Here is a 21,300-nt window from a genome sequence, read left to right as displayed (position 1 = left end):
TGATCCGTCATTTGTGAGGCAGATCTTCAACCATGCTGTGACCTTTTTACTTCCCCAGCCAATCAAAAATGCAGCAATTACTTTGCCCTGATTCCACCATCAGGGGTGTCAGCCAGGTGCACTATTGTTCAGGATTGGCCTCTGGATCTACTCTATGCCTATCCTGCTATTCCCCTAATACCCAAAGTCTTACAGAAATCTTGTCGCCTGTAGAGCTCTCTGATCCTCATAGCCCCTTTCTGGCCTTATCAGGTGTGGTTCTCCTTCCTAAGATCTCATCTGAAGTATCCACCTTGACTGCAGGATCCCAATCCGGATTTCATCTCCCACCCTTGGCGGCTTCCACTTCCCATTCTCCGGACCCTTCATCTATCCACATGGTTTCTCCAGTTCCAGTAATCCTTACACAGTGCAGGCTTCCTTCCCCTGTGAGGAACATTCTTTGTAGACAGTTTTTGAGAAGCCAAAATAGTGTATTCCATTCCACTAAGTTGAAATGATTTTCCATTTGGGCCAGACAAAGGAATCTAGATCCCTTTTCAGTGCCTGTTCCTGATATCTTGCTCTTCTTATCTTCCTTCTTTCAGGATGGGGCAAGTTTCTCTACCATTAAGCTCCAGTTGGCTGCCATCTCTAATTTCCATGTCAGCAAGGAGCCTACCTTTTCTTCCAAGTTGTGCAAAGCCTTTATGAAAGGAGTTTTTCTTCTTAGGCCTCCTATTAAGGATCCGTCACCTCCATGGGATTTGACTTTTGTGCTGCAGTCTGTAACACAAAAAACATTTAAACCTCCTAGCTCATGTGACATTAAATTCCTGTCCTGGAAAATAGCCTTTTTAGTAGCCTTTACTTCTGCCAAGAGGGTCTTGGAACTACAAGCTCTGTGTATTAAGGCCCCGTTTATGAGTTTTCACAAGGACAGGGTGTCTCTTAGATCAGATCCTTCTTTTCTCCCCAAAGTGGCCTCTGAAGCAAATCTCAGTCAGTTCAACTACCGGTGTTCTTCCCTAATCACTCTAATAAAGGAGGATAATTCTTGGATTGTTTAGATGTCCACAGACAATTCCATTAATATTTGAAAAGGACTGAGGAGTTTAGGAAGTCGGACCAAGTTTTTGTGGCTTTCTCTCAGAACAGAAGGGGTCAGGCAATTTCCAAAGTGATTATCTCCAGGTGGATTGCTGGTTGTATTTCCTTCATTTGTGCTAGTCAGAATTTAGAACTATCCAGACCAGTTAAGGCCCACTCCACTAACTATGTTGCTATCTCATCGGCCTTCTTTCCCTTGATGAGATCTGTGCTGCTGCGACTTGGTCTAATTCTCATACCTTCATTTCGCATTGCAAATTGGATTTGGTGTCTAAGAACAGGGCTTCCTTTGGTTCCTCTGTGCTCCGGCATATCCTTCCTTGAGGCCACCCTGGGGTACATAGTAGCTAGGGACTCTGATCCATCTGTGATGAGTATTGACATGGATAGCATCAGATAGAGTTATGTACTTACCATAACTTGGCATCTGTGCTATCCAGTGTCATTATTCCTCACGTTCCCACCCTCCATTCCCCCTTCATTCTGGTATGTCTCGTGAGGCTGAAGTGGGTTGGATCTGGCGAGAAGTTTTATTTACTTCTGTTGTAGATGTTGTTTCTCCGTTTCATCTAATTTAGAAAACTTGATCTGAGGATTAGAAGGTATCAAAGGATTATGGGAAGGGGAGGAGCTTCAGCTCTGGAACTGTCTGAAAAGTGGCCGGCTTGGATCCGAGGTCGGATCGTAGACCCATCTGTGAGGATTAATAACACTGGATAGCACAGATGCCAAGTTATGGTAAATACATAACTCTTTTTAAGTACCTTTCACAGCTGTATTTTTTGTATCTTGGATCTGTCATGCGCAGAGTTCTGCTTTAGATGAATGCTGCAATGTCTGAATGAAATGTAACACTAAGTCTGATGGACTTTTGAAGTGGGTATAGTTTGAGACGTGTTTTTGGATTCCTTTCCATTTGTTCATTTTGTACCTTGCATCATTCAATTTATGATCTCTGCAGTTTTCTTTTCTTTTATTCAGTAAGGTCATGCCATTGTGCTTGATTGTACTGTCCTGTCCCAGGCTGTACTTGGTAGCATGTGAGTTTAATAAGCTAAATGTTCAAAAAAAAAAAAAAAAAAGGCAGCACTACAAAGTGTTTTGTTTTATTATTATTTTTTAGGATCTTCTTGTTGGAGTGCAGTGTAAGGGATGTCCGTGTTGCTGTAGCCACCGTTTTTGAAAAAACTTTACAGAGTGCCTTGATGTATCAAGAAACAGTGAGTACATTTTTCCAATAAATGCTGTAGAAAAATGTATGTGCACATAGCACATGCTAACAGAAAGTTTTTTATCACAGCTGCATGCCTTCATATTCTTTAATATTTCTTTGGAATGTAATATGTGTATGCTTTGTTTGTTTTGCTAGCAGGTTAACTTGTGTTACAGTGACTTTTGATTTATTTGCTTTTCCTCTGCCTCTTGCCTCTTTCTTTCTTAATGAAAGAATTCCTAATGGAGCAAAAAAAAAATAATTGGGGGATAATGGCCAAAAATCTGGGACAGATTTTATATTACTTGTAACAACTTAGAACGTTGTTAGAATTGCAGGTTGTGCATTAACATGTATTTTTCTGAAAGATATGAAGTCTAAAACTGAAATATCTGTCATTATTTAGTGATGCCAATCCTCTGAGATTAGCCAGAAAACCACAGATTTTATGAAGGCTAGACCAAAAATGAGACAAATCTCTGGACATTCTGTGAAATTCTGGACAGGACGTATGCTTCCCAGCCACATCAGTAGAACTGTTCCCAGAAGCTCTGTGTCATAGACACCCTCATTAACACCCTTAGGGGGGAGTCATTAAAGAGAGTGTAACTTCTGAACAGTTGGTAGGGTCCTGCATAGTTGATTGTCATGGAGCACTGCAGAATACTTTTTGGTTCCACATATTAGGTGAAATTGGTGCTTCCATCAGTAGGGACCATTTGCTAGGTCTTGTGTCCATTTTCTCCAGTTGTGTGAGGCAAAGAAGGAAGGAAGGAATATAACCTGTCACCACATCAGGAGACTAATGACTATTTATGTCTTTGTAAAAGTGCAAGTCACATTCATTTTGTACCTTTAGCCCTTTTTAAAAGACTCTACTTAAGGTAACTTGTGGTCCTGTGGTCTTTCCTCCAGTGGAGGATGACCATAGGTGCATGATACTTTCTTTTCTGCTTGATCCTCTGATGCCTAACATCAGCCCTGAACTTAGGGTCTTTAATTTTGTAACTAAAAGTAAAACCACAAGGTCCCTAATGTCTTACTTAGGAGTAAATCCATTCTGCTATCAGTTTGTTAGACCTGCATAGAACGTCTTAGGTGGCCTTGAGTAAAATGTCTCAATTTCTTATAATGGGCAGCTTTTAGAACAACTTCCTGTGTGTTGTCACCTCTTGTTTATTTTTCTAACCAGACTTTTGACATAAGCATTTTGCAACATGGAAGGATGTATTTGCAATTGTAAATCTGTATCTGTTGGATCTAGTTTTACCTGATGAACACCATTTGCTCATAAAAAAATAGTTGCCAAAATAATATTGACTGTACTAGAAAGTTATACTTTTCTTTGTTAATGAAAGAGCCTTCATGCTTACATTCTTAACCCATTAACTGCTATGCTTTTCTCAGAATACTGCTTTCTGTTGATTATTTTACTTTTTGTCTTCAAGACTTCATTAACTGGGCTTCTACCTTGACAGACAAATGGGCAACTGCATTTTGAAATTTAATTAAAAAAATGCATTTTATTTTTTTCTGCTTTAACATCAACAGAGTTAAAAGATTACTTGTGTGCAGACACACACACACGTTTTTAGGTCTTAAATCACACCAGTATTATTTTTTGCAGATTTTATGTATTTTTTTTCTGAAGAGAATATAAAGCTATACGTTTGTTTTCAGGTGTTTTGTTACCTGTCAATTTACAGAGGCCATTCTGGCCTGAAATCCACCTTAAATTTAAATGGCAAAATCTAACTACTACTAAAAGATATTCTTATGAAATTTCTAGGACAAGGGCGCTCTGATTCACTTTTGTTTTATGTAGCCTAATAACTTTGAGTAAGTAGACAGCAGAGTCTCATTTATGCGCATGTATTTCAGAATATGTCAGATATACTTATTTTGCTCTAACTTATAAAAATATAAAATATTATTCTTTCTTACAAAAAGTATTATTTTTGGTTCTTGTTACATGAGAAAATTAACAATATGATTTGGTTACAATACTGAGATTGTCAGCTTGAAAAAGTCAAAAACAGAACACCAAAGATCCTGTCTTTGAAAGGTTGTGTCTCTGGCCTCCCTTGAGATTTCATTATGAGACACTCATGCAGTAACAGAGATATGTACAGTTGCAAAACATATCCAAGGTTACAGTTCTAACCACAGCACTTTCAATGCAGCACATCTGAATTTGACCCCTTAGCTTCAAGCTGCATGAAAGCAAAGCTTTATAGCTTTATAGCCATGGAGTATAACTATTGAAAAAAAAGTTTTTGTTTTTTTACTTCTGATGTAATACTCAGTAGCAAAGTAATTCTAGCCATTATTTTGCTCTGTATACTAGGCAGAAGTTCAGCAGAACAACAATAAAGGAAAGAGAGTATAATGCAGAATGCCAGACACTGGCGTTAAAGGCATATGTCCCAAAGATTTTGGTGCATATCTATGAAAGGCTATATCCTGATCTCCTTTTCATATTACATTTTGAAACTTAGAGTTCCTAACAACAGGGACACCTGCTACCAAATATACCCCAAACTTCTATTCTGCTGTCAGGAATTTCAGTGCAGATCAGTGCTGAATATGAGATCACCACCATGACTGATTGAAAGTATGACATTATACTCATCATATTTTATAAACGAAATATATATTTTCTGATGAAAGGTTTAGGATTTTTACTTTTTATATAATGAAAGCTTAGTCCATATAAATATATTCTGTCCAGTAGTTTTACCTGATCTTTTTTTAAAGGTGTCACATAGCCCCCCAGGTGGAAACTAAGTATTGTCAGTTGTGTTAGACTGTGACAACAAAAGCCTTTGAAATGCTAGATTTGCTAACTTTGTATAAGAGGACATGTGCAAGCTGATGAAAGCAATATGCAGCAAAAAATTCTGGGAATTATAATAAGATGTGTAAGTACACACACACACACAAATGCTTTATTTTCCCCAGTGACTTCACTTGCATCTTCATTCTGATTCACATGGCATAGACTTCCTTTGTAAGTATGTAAAATGTTATCTTCATTCCATACAAAAAAAGAAATGTTGCCTTTGCCTGGAAAAATTAAAAAAGTATTTTTCTTGTTTCTGGTGCAATAAGGACGTAGTACACATGCTGGACATAAATTTCACATGGCTTTGCATGCAGTAGCCACATAGCCTTGGAAGGTGGATATTATGTCATACCCTGTATACAAATCCCTCTGACATGCTGGACATGTTATATTTGATATACGTAGCCGTATGTAATTTCTCTTATGCCATTTTACAGTTTAAAATAATTCAGGGAGTTAAGGTAGTTGGGTAAAAAGCACATGCAAACATTGTACCAGTAAAATGTGTGTCCCTTCTTCGAAAGTGCATAATCTCTGACTAAATGCATTGCATTAATGTAATGGCCATGTTGCTGTTTGACAGATACTGTACCCATTCGCCCCAGCAAACCATATCAATAATAATTCAGAAGTGATTCGTAAATGCCTTTTGCTTTCCTATACTGTCTGCTTCCAAAAAATGGTGCCCGCATTCTGTATACTTATGCCTCATTGAGAAAAAATTCAATGGCCACAGTAACATATTTTAGCTTGCTGTTTGTAGACACCTACACTGCCCCTTACAAGCCATATCACTTTTATTCAACTGTGATCATGTAGTGGCCCATACTTTCATGTACAGCAGTTCATGTCTACCCAAAAAACGACATCCAATTTCTGTGTACAGATTTGATATTTGATTATTAGGACAATGAAAGCAACAGTGACCACAGTATTTTCCTGCAGCTCTTGGACAGAGAAGCACAGCAAAGGTAGGGGAAAGCCACCATGGGCAAAAGGTGTTAGGGGGCCCGATCATTTAGCTCCTGCATTCTTTCTGTATTGGCATTTCTAAATTGAAAGCGGCTTTACTTGGGGGGGATGCAAGTCTGCCAAGAACAAACTGAGAGATGAGTTCTAGGACAGAGAAGTGAATAAGATTTAACTGTGGTCTTGGACTAAAGCATTTAGCCAGCTGGTGTAGGAGTGTACTGGAAAGGACAAAATTCGGCAATCAAGGATGTCCACGTGCAGCTGCCATTAGCCAAACATCAGCACACTACTCTGTGGAAAAGGTAAGCACAAAAGTAATGATAATGGATTTTCATTAGTGAATATATGAATTTCGAGAAGAAAGTCGTACATTAGTTTGTTGTCTTAAGCCATTCTGAGGTACTGACCAAGGCTGTGAGAATGGGACTGAAGACAAAATACTCAGGGTTTTGGATATATTTTATGGAAAAGATAAAAAGGTGGAGGACAGTTTATCCAGACTGGATTGTGAGGTTGGAAGTTATTAAAAGAGATAGGACACACAAGAAGTGGAACAGAGATGAATGAGGCAGAGAATGAAGAAGGAAGCCAAAGGACCACAAAAGTACAGGTTGAAAGAGAGTTGGTAGAAGAGGTCAGGAAAGGTATACAGAAATGTTCTTGTTTTGTTTGTTTTTGTAGGTATGTAACAGGAGAAAGAGAGATACCAAACCTGTCCATTTCTTGATAAACAGAAGAAAAGAGGAAGGGGAATACAGACTTGGACAGGCTGAACAAGGATGGATTGGAGATCACAGAAAACAAGTAAAAAAAAAAAAAACAGCAGCATTAATCTAATTCTTTGCTTCTGCCTTCTTCAGAGAGAACATTGTGGGAGGCACTTGTACTAGAAATGATGGAGGAGATTGGGGAAGAGCAGTGGATGTAGGACACAATTGAGCAGTAGGCAGTGGAGAGGCATTTGGCCAACTTAAGGTGATTTCCCAAAGGGAGGAGTATTTCACAAAGACCACATGGTCTGTTCTCGAAGATCCTTGTGAATCTGATTGTTGTGCTTGGAGATCCCTAAAAGTATCTTCGTCATATCACTAGCCAGTACAGAAGCATACAAGTACTGAAAATGATGCGAGTAGTACCTCTTAACAAGGAGAGGAGCAGGAAAAATCCATCAAACTCTTAGGCTTGACCACTTGCATGGAAAGTACACTAGTTGTGTTTATGTCAGGCTGATCAGTGTTTGTAGTACTGGGACTTTGCATTTTGAATTACACGTGCTGCAATATTTACCCTGATTTCTGCAGACTGTAATCTAGAATTTGTTACAACTTGCATGTTAAAATCTGAAACTGTACTGATAATAAAAGGTGAATATACTGTCATTTCTAAAAACACCAATTTATACTGCAAGTTATGAGAAAGTACATCAGTTACCTCACTTATTAAAGTTTGCTTCTGTATTTTAACCCTTTTGCATCTAGAAAGATTTAACATTCCTGAACTAATAACATTGAAATTTAAATGAGCATTTCTTCAACACAATTTTTTTAGACTGCTTTACCCAGTTTTTAACTTTAAAATATTTACTGATGCCTTTACTGTAGAAGCACTGTCTGACATAGCTATACTATTTACATTTACTGATCCCTTTAATGTAGAAGTCTGTAAACTTCTTTGATATGTACAGTCTGATTTAGCTAGAAAATGCATTGTAATAAAATGAGTGGTGTTATAAGGAAAGTTGAAGGGGTGTTGAGAAGGTGGCTAGGTGTCGTGCAGCTTCTTTGAACTCTACCATTTAAGGACTTCCTTGGCTTTGCGACATCACACTAAATACTTAAAAGTTTGTCGTCTTCTGTGAAGATTGTTAGGTTTTCTGATACATTGCTGTTAATTGGATAATGTCCTTTATATGAGTACCTTAGAGAGTTTGAAGTTCTTCAGTACATTACTGTAGATTTTTCTGAAGTAATGTCCTGAAGGAACACTGCTGCTCTGTAAAATGCATGTAGTCTTTCTGCTGATGAACAACTGTAGGTTTTCAAGGTTGCTGTGGAGTTTTGGGACTCATTTTAACTGTAAATATTGCCCTCCCCCCATCGAAGGTTGGCTCGCTTTTGTAAGAACTGAAGGAACTGTAATGAAACTATAAAATACTGTAATGAAGCTGGAATGAATGTGTTTACCTTTTGATTACCCATAATTGTGCTGATCAAGTGCCAGTCTCTCTCTTATGTGCCACATCTTCTTGTATCTTTCAGAATAAAAGACTGCACACAAGATCTGAGGAAGGTGGTTTGTAATGTAGTAGCAGCATAGACTGGAGGTAGATGTCAACAATATCCAAATCAAATCTTATTGTCTTAAACAACAGTGCAGATAAACTGAATTGTACTGTCTGTAGCTTCTGCACTCATTATACTATCCTTAGCTTCTGTACTCAGAATTGTTTTTTTCCTCCTTAATGGCAGAATTAATGCCAACTGCTCTACTTTCCATAATTTCTTGAATGCTGGATATTTGATCTAACTTGTACACTCAGTCTCGTGTCCGTACCGAACTTCGTGGACTGCATTGCAGTGACATTTTGCATATCATTCTGAACCAACTTATTGATTTCTCTGTCTGAAGTATGTCTCCTAATTCGTAGAGTCAGAGATTGCTACTAGTATAATGACCCTGGGGGTCTTTCTAAGCTTAGCCAGATTTTCCTGAAAGAATAATGACATCATGTATCCAAACAGGTCATTGAAGACCAGGTATTTATAAGCTAATACCAAAACCCTGTACATGTCCTACAAGTTTTAATGCCTCTTTAAATTTGGTTCCAAAGCCTTGTACCATAAGATCTGCTTGTACTCGGTGTATTGCACATTCTATTAGCACATTTTATTCTTATCAGTATTCTTTTTCAAAACTTTCTTATCAGTATTCTTGAGTGAAGGTTTTTTTTTCTTTAAGCTCATTTATATCCTTCATTGAAACATTCCTTTCTATTAAAGCTGCATTCAATAAAACTGCATGTTAAATGTCGAATATAAAATGAAGATATAAGCCTGCTTTAATATGGCTGCATTTATAGGTATATGTAAACTGAATACTGTTTTTATGTCTAACAAACTACGTTTAAGTGAGACCTGATCTTGCCTCTCCTCCTGAGATAACTGGATAGGGATCTACTTCTGTAGTTTATGAAATATACATGAAGATAAAGGTCTGACCTTAATGTGGCTGCATTTTCAGTCCTATGCAATATCTAGTCTGTTAACTGTGTGTATATAGGATTTATTCAGGCAAAATATATCTCTTCTAATAATTAATTGTCTTTGAAATCACTGAACTGGCATTTGCTTTTTTAATTATTTTCTATATCTTTCATTGTAGTCAGCAAAGGATACTTTAATGATCACTGATGGCTCTTAACTTTGCAATTTAATTATATCTCGGAACATTTTTAACATGTTTTATAACTGGTATTAAATATTTTGTGTAACAAGATCCATACTAATTTGGTGATAGCCATCTAGTAACTCTCTTTTTTATACCTATATATATGTCTTGAAGCATAATTACCATATATTGTGTTAACATGTTTCTGTAATTCTTCAGCTAGATTTTTTAAAGTGTTAACTAATAATCCTATACATTTACCTTTTTGATCTTTATGCTGTGACAGATGTCTGCATTTTAAATTTGTTTCAAATATCCTGTAAATATCTGTGCCCTGTAATAGTAGAAGTACATTTACTAAAACATATGCTTTCTGCCTTTCAGATCTATAGCTTTGCATATCCTGTCAGTTTCATTTTAACTTTGTCTGATGTGCAATCATTGTTATATGCACTGTATTCTGTAACAAATTAAGCCTGACCTATATGCCTTGTGTTTATTAAATAATTACTAATGTAACTTACATTGATAAACCTGTTACAAATACTTCTGTCGCTTCACCCTAAGGTGTGATGTAATTTTGCAAAGTCTGCTCTAGTTACATATGCATACTATTTCTGCATGTTGGAAAATGTCTAGTTACGCTGTTAGAAATGTATAACTGAATATGAATGTTCTACTCTGAAATCTGACTGAAATGTATTCTACTGAACAGTTAAAATAATGAAACGACTGAAATTTATACTAAAGTGATATTTACCCTGAACATCTGAAATAACTGTGTAAATGTTACACAGAAACTGTCAGTTAACCAGCTCAAGCAACCAGCAAAAAAAAAAAATCGAAGAAGTACAGTACAGTTTTCATGTGTTGCACTTTCTGTTTTAACCCTGCAGAAAAATACCTTATATTTTTAGAATTCTAGAATTTTATAAAGGAAGATGGGAAGAAATTCCCCCTCCCACCAACCTGAGAACAAGTCAAACCAAACAAATAGTAATAGGGTACAGTATTAGGCCTATTTTTAATAGCAACTCTCAAGCAACCAGAAACTACAGTTATCCAGCATCTACCAATCCCCGTGGGTGCTAGTTAACTGAGAGTTTACTGTATTCTGGAAGTGAACTAAACTAATGCTAAAGGAATACATTTCCTGCCAATATCATCTGAACACAGATGGAAAGCATAAGCTGAAATCTGGTATTGTTACATATTTGTCTGAAAGCATAACTTGAAATTGAAAGTTGAGCTTGAAATAGTTCATGTTGTGATGTCACTAATTTACCTGAATACACTTCTGCCATATTTGTAAATGTAAACCATTTACTCTGTAAATCAAACTTGACTATCATTTCTGGTGTGTACCATACACTGCATGTGCTTCCAGAATGGTAAATACTTATGCTAGTTTTGACTCTAGTACTAGCCTGTAACTGTCACTTTTTCTTTACTGGCCCTAAAAATGAATTGAAATGTTCTTTCCAATCTGTCATTGCTTCTCTGAGAATAAGATACTGTTTCTGAAAATGCCAAGAACCAAACAGTCCACCTGCAGAATCCAACAGTCCAAAATCTAAAAACACATCTGAGGTCACTAAAATAATAGCAGCATGAACTGGAGTATCTTTATTAGCGCTTTCGTCCAGTAACGGTCAACTATGGATTTCATCAGGTAATACACTCCCCCAGCGTACAGTGGAGGATTGTGTTGTTTAAATGAGAATGCTGGAGGAGTGTCTTATCTGACGAAGATAAGACACTGAAGTCCCTTCTACCCAGTTGTTAGTAACTCAGGTAGTTGTAAAGGATCCAATGGCCGTTACTGAAGAGAGTAGGGCATTTTCTCAGTTTTGTTAAAAAGGTTATATCTCATACCCATATAATAAAGAGTCACAAGATTATTGAGATGTAATACTGTCTTAAGTAAAAAAAATGTTTATTGCTTAAACTGTTTTTATAATTGCAGTTGTATTAGAAAGTCCTGGAAGTTTCCAGAGTGTTTTGGCCAAGTTCCCCACATCTGTATAAATGTCTCCTGGGGGTCTTCCTTAAAAGTACCTCATGTCTAGTTGGACTAATCAGGTTAACAAAAATAAGTTGGAAAGCGTGTGGGTGGGTGGGTAGGGTTGGGGCGGGACTTTCATAAAGGACAAAAACACCAGAATTGCACTTATTTAGCTACCCAGTTCCAAGATTGTTGGGCGATTTCAGTCTTACCATTTAAGCTAATGTAGCTACTCTTCAAAGCGCATGTCTTTGCAGTACCAGCCTATGATCCTGCAGGTGGTAGCTAATACTGTAGTTGGTTTGCTTAAAGAAGTTCTGCAATTAAGACCTCCAAGAAGACAAATGTCACCTTCCCAGAAGAGAATTTGTTAGAAAGTTGCCAGCCTTTGAACAAGCACTTTTGTAGCAGGTATTTTGTGAAGAAGAATCTCTGAACTGATACTGTAGTGTGTAAAGCTTAATATGCAGTATTTCATAATACGAGTGTATTTAAAAACTAGATGTGCTTTTATGATCAGATGTGGTATTTCCTGTTTCCTTAAACCAGTTGAATCATATACCACTGTTTTACCCTATGTACCAGAATGCTGGAGAGCATTAACTACACTCTTTAAAAAGTTTGCAAATAGTTATGATACTACTTTTGAAGGACTAACAAAATTCTTTCATCCTTCATGAAAGTTTAGGAGGATTTTGCCTGTTATCAAGAAGATATCAAAGTGGCTGGCACAGTTTACCTTTTGTTATTACATCCACAACATGGTGCTTCAAGCCCCTGTTACAACTCATTCTACAAAAGCCACAGCCAGCTATGTATGCAGAATACTTCAGGATTTTTTTATTCACTTTTACTAAGTAGCTGTACACAAAACATGACAAAAAGCTACAATAATTGCTGACTGTCCGTTATCATAGCATAATACTTAAAGTATTGCAATATTCATCCCCAGATATCCAGTACACAGAGCCACACACTATTACAGCCCCACAAAACAACTTTTCTTCATCTAAATTTCTAGCCCTGCTGATGTAATGCTTACAGGTTTGTAGGAAAGTACTAGTCTAGCTGCCCTTGCAGGCCCTTTTAAACCTTGCCAATTTCATTTTTTGTGCTTAAATTAACCTGTCCCATTTGGTTAGAGGTCCCTTACCCATGGTGGATAATTATGTATTAGCCTTAATGAGAATAACTGGGATCATCCCATAGATAATATGAGGGGGACCATTGCATGGGATAAAGCATTTAGGTACCTCTGTCCATTAGTATTACAGGGGGCAGTCCTGGAATACATTTTATATTTCCCATCCATCCTTTATCACGTTGTATTTTTTTTCCTAATAACCTAGTTCTGGGAAAACATATAAAATACAAATTCAGTATGTCCTAATGGCCTAGTGGATGCATCATTGGCCTCTTAAGCCAGGGATTGTGGATTCAAGTCCTATGTGGGGTAATATAGTCTTGTGGTTGGCATAATGGTTAAGTGTACCTTTCTACTACTGCGGACTTATTATTCTATGAATTTAGTAACAGTGTTCTTGGTGGTTTACTGCAGCTAACTCGTTTAGATTTTTCCTCACAGACACAAGGTGCAGGGTTTGATGCTCACCTTTGAAGGAAAATTGGGTACAAAAATGGCAGTGAAGGCACTTAAGGCAAAAATGTGGAACTTGTGAAACTCTGTGAAGTACCTGGATAGTGAAAAGATTCGCCATCAACCATCTCTCATATGTTGAGCACCAAAAAGCATGGTCCATCTGTTTATTAATTTCATGTCCAGTGGCTTTTTAAAATCCAGTAATACCTTATAAGCTTTTCCAGTACTTTCTTCATAACCCACAAGCCTCTAGCTCTTATTACCTACTCTAGCACTCACAGACAAGCCACGTTGATCCTCCCCTGATTTTAATTTTCTTTCTTGTAATAACCTTTGCACATTCTGTCTGCTTCAGCTGGATTAAACTTTGCCTTTATTTTCTCTAATGATGATATTCCTTCTCCTCAAAGCCTGTGCCAGCATTTTAAGCATTTTTCATTTCTGCTCCACTTCTAGAATAAATTCCCCTGTCTTCTGTCTTCAGGTCGTGAATCCATAGGAGTCACTTCAGTAAGCCACCTACTTCACACCTTACCTCTGAACCTTTTTTAAAACTGATCTTTCAAATTACTCATAACAAAGGTGCCATATTTCCTTTTAGAGGTATATTCTCCCAGTTAACCAAATGTGAACCTACAGTCATTCCCAACTTCTCTAAATCCCCTTCTAAGCTGATGTAACCGTGTGCTGTAGTCACAGAAACTAGATATTTAATCATATAGCCTGAATGTCATGCATCACATCCAGGATTCCCAACCCCGCCCCCATCCATTTCATCAGTAATAGTTTCTACTATTCTATTCAAGAGCATTCAGCTGCTCATATAAAGTCCATCATCCATTTCTTCAATATTGATAATTCTGAGGAACAAGGGGTCAAAAAATCTCATCTAAATATAAACTTTGGAGTAAAATGACTGTCCAAAGTGCTTCAACCCACTCTTGATTCTGTGATGTCAGGTCTTCCACTTGTGGAGGAGTTTAATTTCTCTTTAGAGCTTGATAGGTTATTTCCATTGCACTTGGAACCATATGTAACAAAAAAGTACCAAAGTGCATAGCTATTTGGACATCTCAAAAACGGATAATGTACCGAAATCATTAGATGTTCTAAAATTTATTTTTTTGGCTGTCTGCATTGGCCTTACACCTCAAAAAATGACTGAATTCATTTAACAAATGAAGCAGCCTTCAAAATAATTTTGCAGGTCAGTCAGTGTTATCAAAAAAAATCAGCTATTGCTTTTCCCCACATGCTCTTGTACCACTGATTGTTGGATATGAGCCAACAAAGGCTCAATCTATAGTACTAGAAGCTATGACATTCCTGCCACAGGTGCTTCTAACAAGGTGAAGCTTGTTCATTAAACTGAGCCATTATTTTCACTTTTTACCACATAACTGGTTTAACTCCTCTTCAGTAATTCCACAAACGTTTTGGAAAATCCCATTCTTCATAAGACCCCCACTGTGCCTTATGCCTTCTTGGCATCTAAACTCAGCAACAGATTTTATACAAACCCTGAGCATCTTCTAGGAAGACAGCACTGCATCTTTCTTTAGTATGCCTGAGATGCTCACTTCCATCCACGTTGGTGGAACATCCCCACCTTACATCCCCATATTCATTAAACTGACCCAAGGAACCAGTAAGCCCCCCCATTCATTTCCCTTAAGTCCACAGGAAGTACATATTTGCAGCACCATGGGCTCATTCGCCTTACAGCTTGCTGTTTTTCAGTTTAAACAAAACACTTGACTGCCCAAAGGCAGATAAAGTTCAAATAGTAAAAAAAACACAACAGAGCCGCAGTCCACAGCTATCCAGATTTTACTGATACTTCCTAGTACCTCGGCTGTTTGCCTTCCAGGGAACAATCACATCCTTCAGATAGCCTTATTTTATAACTACCTGAATTATCCAATGATTCAATTACACACAATTTGCCAACATGCATTTGCCCCACCGTAAAGTGCAATTGAGTTTTATGTACACATTATAATGCATTTTAAATATACCAAAAAAAGAGAAAATCAACAATATCTACTAACACTTCACCACCACAATTTTAATATCAACAACACTTTAAAATACATATACACTTTCAAAATTGTATTCAATGTATTAATAAATTATTTTTATCACATATAATTCGAATGCAATGGGATATGTGCACAACAAGAGAAAACACCCAATCTTGTGTCCTACACATTTAAATCCAACTGTAAATTCAAACCATTGGACCAAATAGTTTTGTAATTTCAATGGGGCTTCTTTGGTTGCTTTGTGAAGATTATTAGTGAATATCTTAAATTTTAACAGGCCGAGAATAGATCCCTGAGGTACTCCAACAGGGACAGACAGGGAGAGATCTCAGTTCCATTTTATAGCCTGGAGTCTGTTGCTGAGATAGCTTTAGAACCAGCTAAGGGATGAATGGGAGAGTCGTAGGAAGGATAGTTCATGGAGCAGGTGTTGGTGTGAAACTGTGGCAAATGCTTTTGACATGTCTAGGAAAAGGGAAAATATACTAGATTGCCTGTGTTTCTATTAGCATTTATGATTTCAGTAAAAATGAGGTAGAATAGTAGTGATGCTGTGGTGAGTCAGGAAACTGTGTTGAGATTAGAGGGGAGATTTTTATTGTGAAGATGGTATAGGAGCTGGGAATATGCTTCATTCTAATATTTTGGAGAGTGGAGGTAGAACAGCTATAGGATGGTAATTGCTGAGGTCTGTGGATGTTCCCCTTTATGTAGAGATATGATGTGGGATTTTTTTCCAGACTGAGTGGACATAGCATTCCTAAACTGATTGGATTATGAGTATGGATACAGGGTAAGCAATAGCACCTGCAGTGATTTTGAGATACTCTGGTGGCAGGTTGTCAGCATGTCTGGTGTAATTTTTTAGTTTTAGGAGGTGTTTTGATAGAAGAGGTAGAAAACTGGGTTGGAGGGCAAAAGGATTTTGGCGGTGATTAGTACTGTTTAGGATAGTGAGACTGGAGGGCTTGTTTGCTAAGTAGGGAGAGTACAGAGTGAATGAAATGTGTATTAAATTGGGTGACAGTAGTCTCTGAGGAGTTGATGGTAGTTGGTTGTCTTGTTGCTTGGAAAAATATTTAGTTTTAATTGATCTGATTTTGAGTTTTAAAAAAAGAGAGTCCTAAGCTGTCTAGAATATTGTTATTTTTATGGTGTTTATCAATAGACCATGCTTTTTTAAGCTTTATTTCTGTTTAGCATGAGTCACAGTTTATATTTCCTTAAGAACACAAAAATCCTCTGTAATTAGCTGCCAGCCATGCAGTAATTATAATAATTGTCTGAATCACTTTTGGGTTTTTATCTCCCCCCTCTGCTTCTAATAGTGGTCTCCCTGTTCTGTTTCCAAGCATCCAGAGTTCCAAGTGCATTCATTTGTTTTTCAGATTTGCACCCTGCTCATACCTCTTAACCTCTTCGAGCAAGAAATCTGGCAAAGCCATAAATAAAAGTAAGACAAAGGCTCAAAAATAGGGAACATTTTTAAATATTGCTCTTTCGAACTTAGAAAGTTTGATAGAATAACAGGTTCTGCATTGGCATAAATTTTCTCAAGAATATGAAGTCTGAAACTCAAATGTCTCATTATTTTCTAACATCAGTCTTTAATGATTTGCTACTAATTTGCCAGAAAACCACAATCTTATGAAAAATGGACCACACATATGAGGCAAAAATATGAAAATTCTGTGAAACTCTATAAAGTTGAGAGTTATGGCCCTGCTTACTGTAGATCATTAGTTCCCATCCAGCCAATTGGACCATCCATTCCTCATCATTGGGTCTAGGGTCAGTTCGTCCTCATTAAGGCAGCCTTGAGGGTGATTTGGGTTTTATGAAGGTCCTATTCTCCTCCTGCATTCTCCAAGCATTGCCCTGAGGTGAGTCATGAATTGGGCTTCAGTGCTAGTAATGCTACAGTCTCTCTCACTTTTACAGGGGGCTGATGTCAGCAGGATGCCCTCTTTATTCATTCACAGCATCACACAGGTTTTTTTCCAGGCACTATCAGGGAAATCAGACCATGCAAGCATACACTCACTTCTTCCTCTTAGGATGTTCATGTCCCATCCTCCCCCGCCTGCATTGTCAAGTGTCCAAGCCACTAATAGAACTGTAGTTTCCTGGGCCTTGGTCAGGGCTCTGTTCCAGCTCAGAAATTTACAAGTCAATTTGTTGTTCCTTGATATTTCCTCCTTCCTGCTTCTTCCCATTAGAAATTAAAAATTTACAGTGTACAGACAAAACTGTAATGAAAGGCCTTCAAAGGAGTAAGAATGTATCCTTAGCTACACTGCAGTTGAAACTCAGAATCATAACACATACTTATAACACTAAACTGTGCCCCATCCATTGCAACCTTTCCCACTACTATATCAGTACTCTTGTACATCAAACCTACCCCATATCCCCCTCCTTCATCCAGTTTCAGATTTCACCATCACCATATTATAAATGGAAAAAAGTGAAGAAAGGACAAGCATACATAGCATGTACAACAGCGTCCTTTGTTTAAGCTATAGGCAAGGGGTTTTAAACAAATAGGATGAAATGCATGTACAATGGTAGGTAGCATTGCTGTATATGCAAAATCAGTAGCTATTTTTTCATTACCAAATGCTGTCATTGGGAGACAGGAATTCTGCAAATGCAAGCCATCATTCATGAGCGGTATGAATAGTGTGCTACAAGTGAAATTTACAAGGATTCTTTCATGCATCTGCAGAGTTAATGGCTGTTTTCTTATCTTATTACCAACTGCTTTTTTTGGTGCCTAGCATTCTGCAAGTATATGTTCATAGGTTGGTACTGAGCTATCTGCCCGAAGGCATATATTAGCCCAGCCATGTTGTGTGGTATTCACCACCCCTTTAGTAGTTCCCTAGACCCTTGTACTAGCAGCTAGTACCCTTGGCCCCTATCTAGTAGTGCTGTTGGTGTGATCCCCGGTGTGAACTTTCTGTTACCCATCCACTCATCAAGGTTCCTCTTGAAGAGTGATAGTGAGGGGCTCTGTCTTATGTAGATCGGGACCCTGTTCCATAGTAAGAGAAGTCTCTGCGAAGGGAATCTATCCCTCCAGCATGTTCTATTCATTGTTGTGTTGAGGTTTATATCCCTAGAGCGTGTAACTCGAGTAGATTTGGTTTTGCTAAGATGGAGCATGTTCAACAATTCTGGGTTGGACATGGCTCTGTACGTTAGACAGAGATCGCCTCTGAGAAAGCAGTATGCAGCAGAGAACAGTCTTAGCTTTTTCAATTGTGCTGCATAGGCAACTGTTTGAGGCCAGTAATCCTCTTGGTTAGGTACCTCTGTGGTCTCTCCAGCTGCTGGAGATGTCTAGCCAGGTACATTCCAATTGGTGCATTGTACTCAATAATGGGTCTGATGAGGGAAGAGTAGAGGGGCACCATTACATCCTTAGATCTTGATGCGAACCCTTTCATGATCAGATGGGTCACATAGAAGGATTTAGGATTTTCTAACCACTTTGGCAACATGGTTATCAAAGGAAAGCTGGCTATCTACTTGGGTTTCTAGATCCCTTATTTCTTCTTCAGATTTCAGGGGATTACCTCCTATGTTGTAGTTTGCGGGTACTCTGTTTTTTTCCAAAGGGGATTACTACGCATTTTTTTGCATTTAGTTTGAGACCATGGCTTTAACACCATGCATCAGTCTCATTTAGGCCCTTCTGGAGGATCTCCATGTCAGCCGGAGACTCTATTATAGCACCCAGTTTGCAGTCATCTGCAAACTTAGCCACAGCCCTTCCGTGCTTGCCTGTACTTCTGAGAAGTATATGCCAAACAGGAGGGGCCCCAGGAAAGAGCCCTGAGGCACACCACTCGTTACTGGTCTGGATTCGGACATAGATCACGCTACTCTTACTTTATGGGATCTGTCTGAAAGCCAGTTTGCGATCCATCTTGTGACATAAGGATTTATGCCCAGGCTGGTGAGCTTATCAATAATACCCGAATGTGGAATGGTGTCAAATGCTTTAGTAAGGTCAAGGTAAACCGTGTATACCTCCTTTCCCTTATCTATAGCCTGAGTAACTGTCTCAAAGAAATCCACCAGGTTCAGGAGGTATGATCTGCCTTTGACGAAGCCGAACTGTGTGGGGTCCAGCGACTGGAGGTTCCCAATCTCTCCATTTATGAGTCCCATAATGATTCGCTCCATAGCCTTACAGATCAGACTGGTCAGGCTTATTGGTCGGTAGTTCCCAGGGTCAGTTGTGGCCCTACCTTTGTGTAGCGGGACCACCGTTGCCGTGCGCCATTCTCTGGGCAGATATCCTGTGGAGAGGCTGAGACTGAACAGGGTATTAAGATGGGGGGTTAATTCCTTTTGGAGCTCGCGTATGACACAGCCTGGGACACCATCTGGTCCCATGGAGGCAGTGTTTTTAGCTTTAGATAGAGCCTTGTTAACCAACGTATCAGTAATAATTGGACTTGCACAATCCCCTGAAATGGTAATAGGCCCTGTAGGTGGTGAGGGGGGGGGGGGAGAAATTTGCACTGCACCTGTCAGCCAAGATGTTGGCAATGTCAGAAGGGTCAGTGTATTTTGTTCCATTTTGTACTAGCTCAGAACAGACCTGAGCGTTGCCATTTAGGTTTTTGATGTAGCCATAGAAGGCCTAATGGTTATCCTTGGCAACTTTCTTTTCAAAATTGGCTTTAGTTGACTTGATGAGGGCCCTCAATTTCTTACTAATGCTGATCAGGGATGATTTTTCTACTTGAGATTTGGCCTTTTTTTGTATAAGTCTCCTCCTTTTATTGTAAAGTTTGCTTATGGCCGGGGTCCACCAGACTGGTTTCTTCTTGCTTGAGAAAGGAGTCTTGGTTTTATTTGGGATAGCACGGTCCATACAATCCTGAAGATGCATATAGAGTGCCTTGGTGTAGGATTCCGCATCCTGGATATCATTATCCTTCTGCAAGGGAATAGTGAAGCTTTCCACTTCAGATGCAAGTAGTTTGAAGTTTGCTTTGGAAAGGTTTTTGACTATGTTTTTTTTGACTGGGGGAGGTGGAGGGGTGAGGATGTCCAGGGTTATCAGTTTGTGGTCGGATCTGACCAAGGAGGGAGTGATAATGGGTGTGGTACAGTGGACGCTCATATTTGTGATGATTAAATCCAATATGTTGTCCGCTCTAGTGGGGGAGCATACTAGTTGTTCAAGGGCATTTAAATTTATAAATTCTATGAATCGCTGAGCATAGTAGTTGAAACATTGGTAGTTCGCCCAGTCTATACCAGGGTAGTTGAAATCACCCAAGATTATGGTGTTGGGTAGGACCTTTATATTTTCCAATGTCTCAAGGAATGCAGAGTGAGCATCTTGGGACATGGTGGGCGATCTATAACCGGCTATGACTTGAAATGTGGTTTTGCCTGCTGATAGTTGTGCATGGATGATCTCTGGGGCATCATGCTGCGCTACTAACCTGGAGATATGGGTATCCTTGATGAGTATGAATACACCTCCGCCCTTTGTACTGCGATCTGGTAACTGAGGCCTGAAGGTATGATATGAATTGTAACCTGGCAGTGCTGGGGTGCTCTCTTGAGCCTTGAACCAGGTTTCTGTCACTGCACAAACATTGATTTTCTGCATGCTGAAGAGAGCCTTGAGTGTGTGCATTTTGAGGTTGAGACTTCTGGCGTTGAGTAGCATTGCCCTTAGTTTTTGGTTACCTGTGCTGGTTACCGTGGTTGGTTAATAAGCAGTTAATCCTGAGAAGTTTGAACAGTGTGTGCTGAATGAATGTCTGAGGTACATTGTAATTGACGTTTAAAAGTATATTGGCAAGTAGTTCAGTGAAAAATAAAATTTGAAGCTGTGGAAAGTGAATAAGTTTGAGTCTATGGTTAATCGTCAAATGGACTAGCCATCGAATGGCACATCATCAAACCCGAATAGTCGAATGTCCATCCATTGAACCAGCACTTGGTCTAACCTGTGAGATGGGGAAAGTAACTAGTTGACCAGCACTTACCTGTCTCACTTTTCCCCACTTTAGTACAACCTTGGAGATATATACAGTTTGGGGGTGGGGGGGAAAAGCCCCCCCCATGAATGGGTTTGAAATAGTGCCATTGTGAGACAGGGAAGTGTTG

The 21,300-nt window shown here is 38.7% G+C and overlaps 1 protein-coding gene across 1 annotated transcript in view; it reads left to right on the top strand.

Annotated features, from left to right (window-relative positions):
• Positions 1 to 21,300, top strand: part of USP24 (ubiquitin specific peptidase 24) — a 4,679,666-nt gene that overhangs the window by 3,926,307 nt on the left and 732,059 nt on the right. Inside the window, exon 55 of the mRNA XM_044085508.1 lies at positions 2,213 to 2,309. Within this exon, the coding sequence (XP_043941443.1) occupies positions 2,213 to 2,309 (97 nt within the window). The remainder of the gene's footprint in view (positions 1 to 2,212; positions 2,310 to 21,300) is intronic.

The sequence above is a fragment of the Protopterus annectens genome, chromosome 10.part0, assembly GCF_019279795.1.
Source record: "Protopterus annectens isolate FY-2018-M chromosome 10.part0, PAN1.0, whole genome shotgun sequence".
NCBI classification, from domain to species: Eukaryota; Metazoa; Chordata; order Ceratodontiformes; family Protopteridae; genus Protopterus; species Protopterus annectens.
Note: the sequence above shows the minus strand (reverse complement) of the source record. Positions and strands in the feature narration are given on the sequence as shown.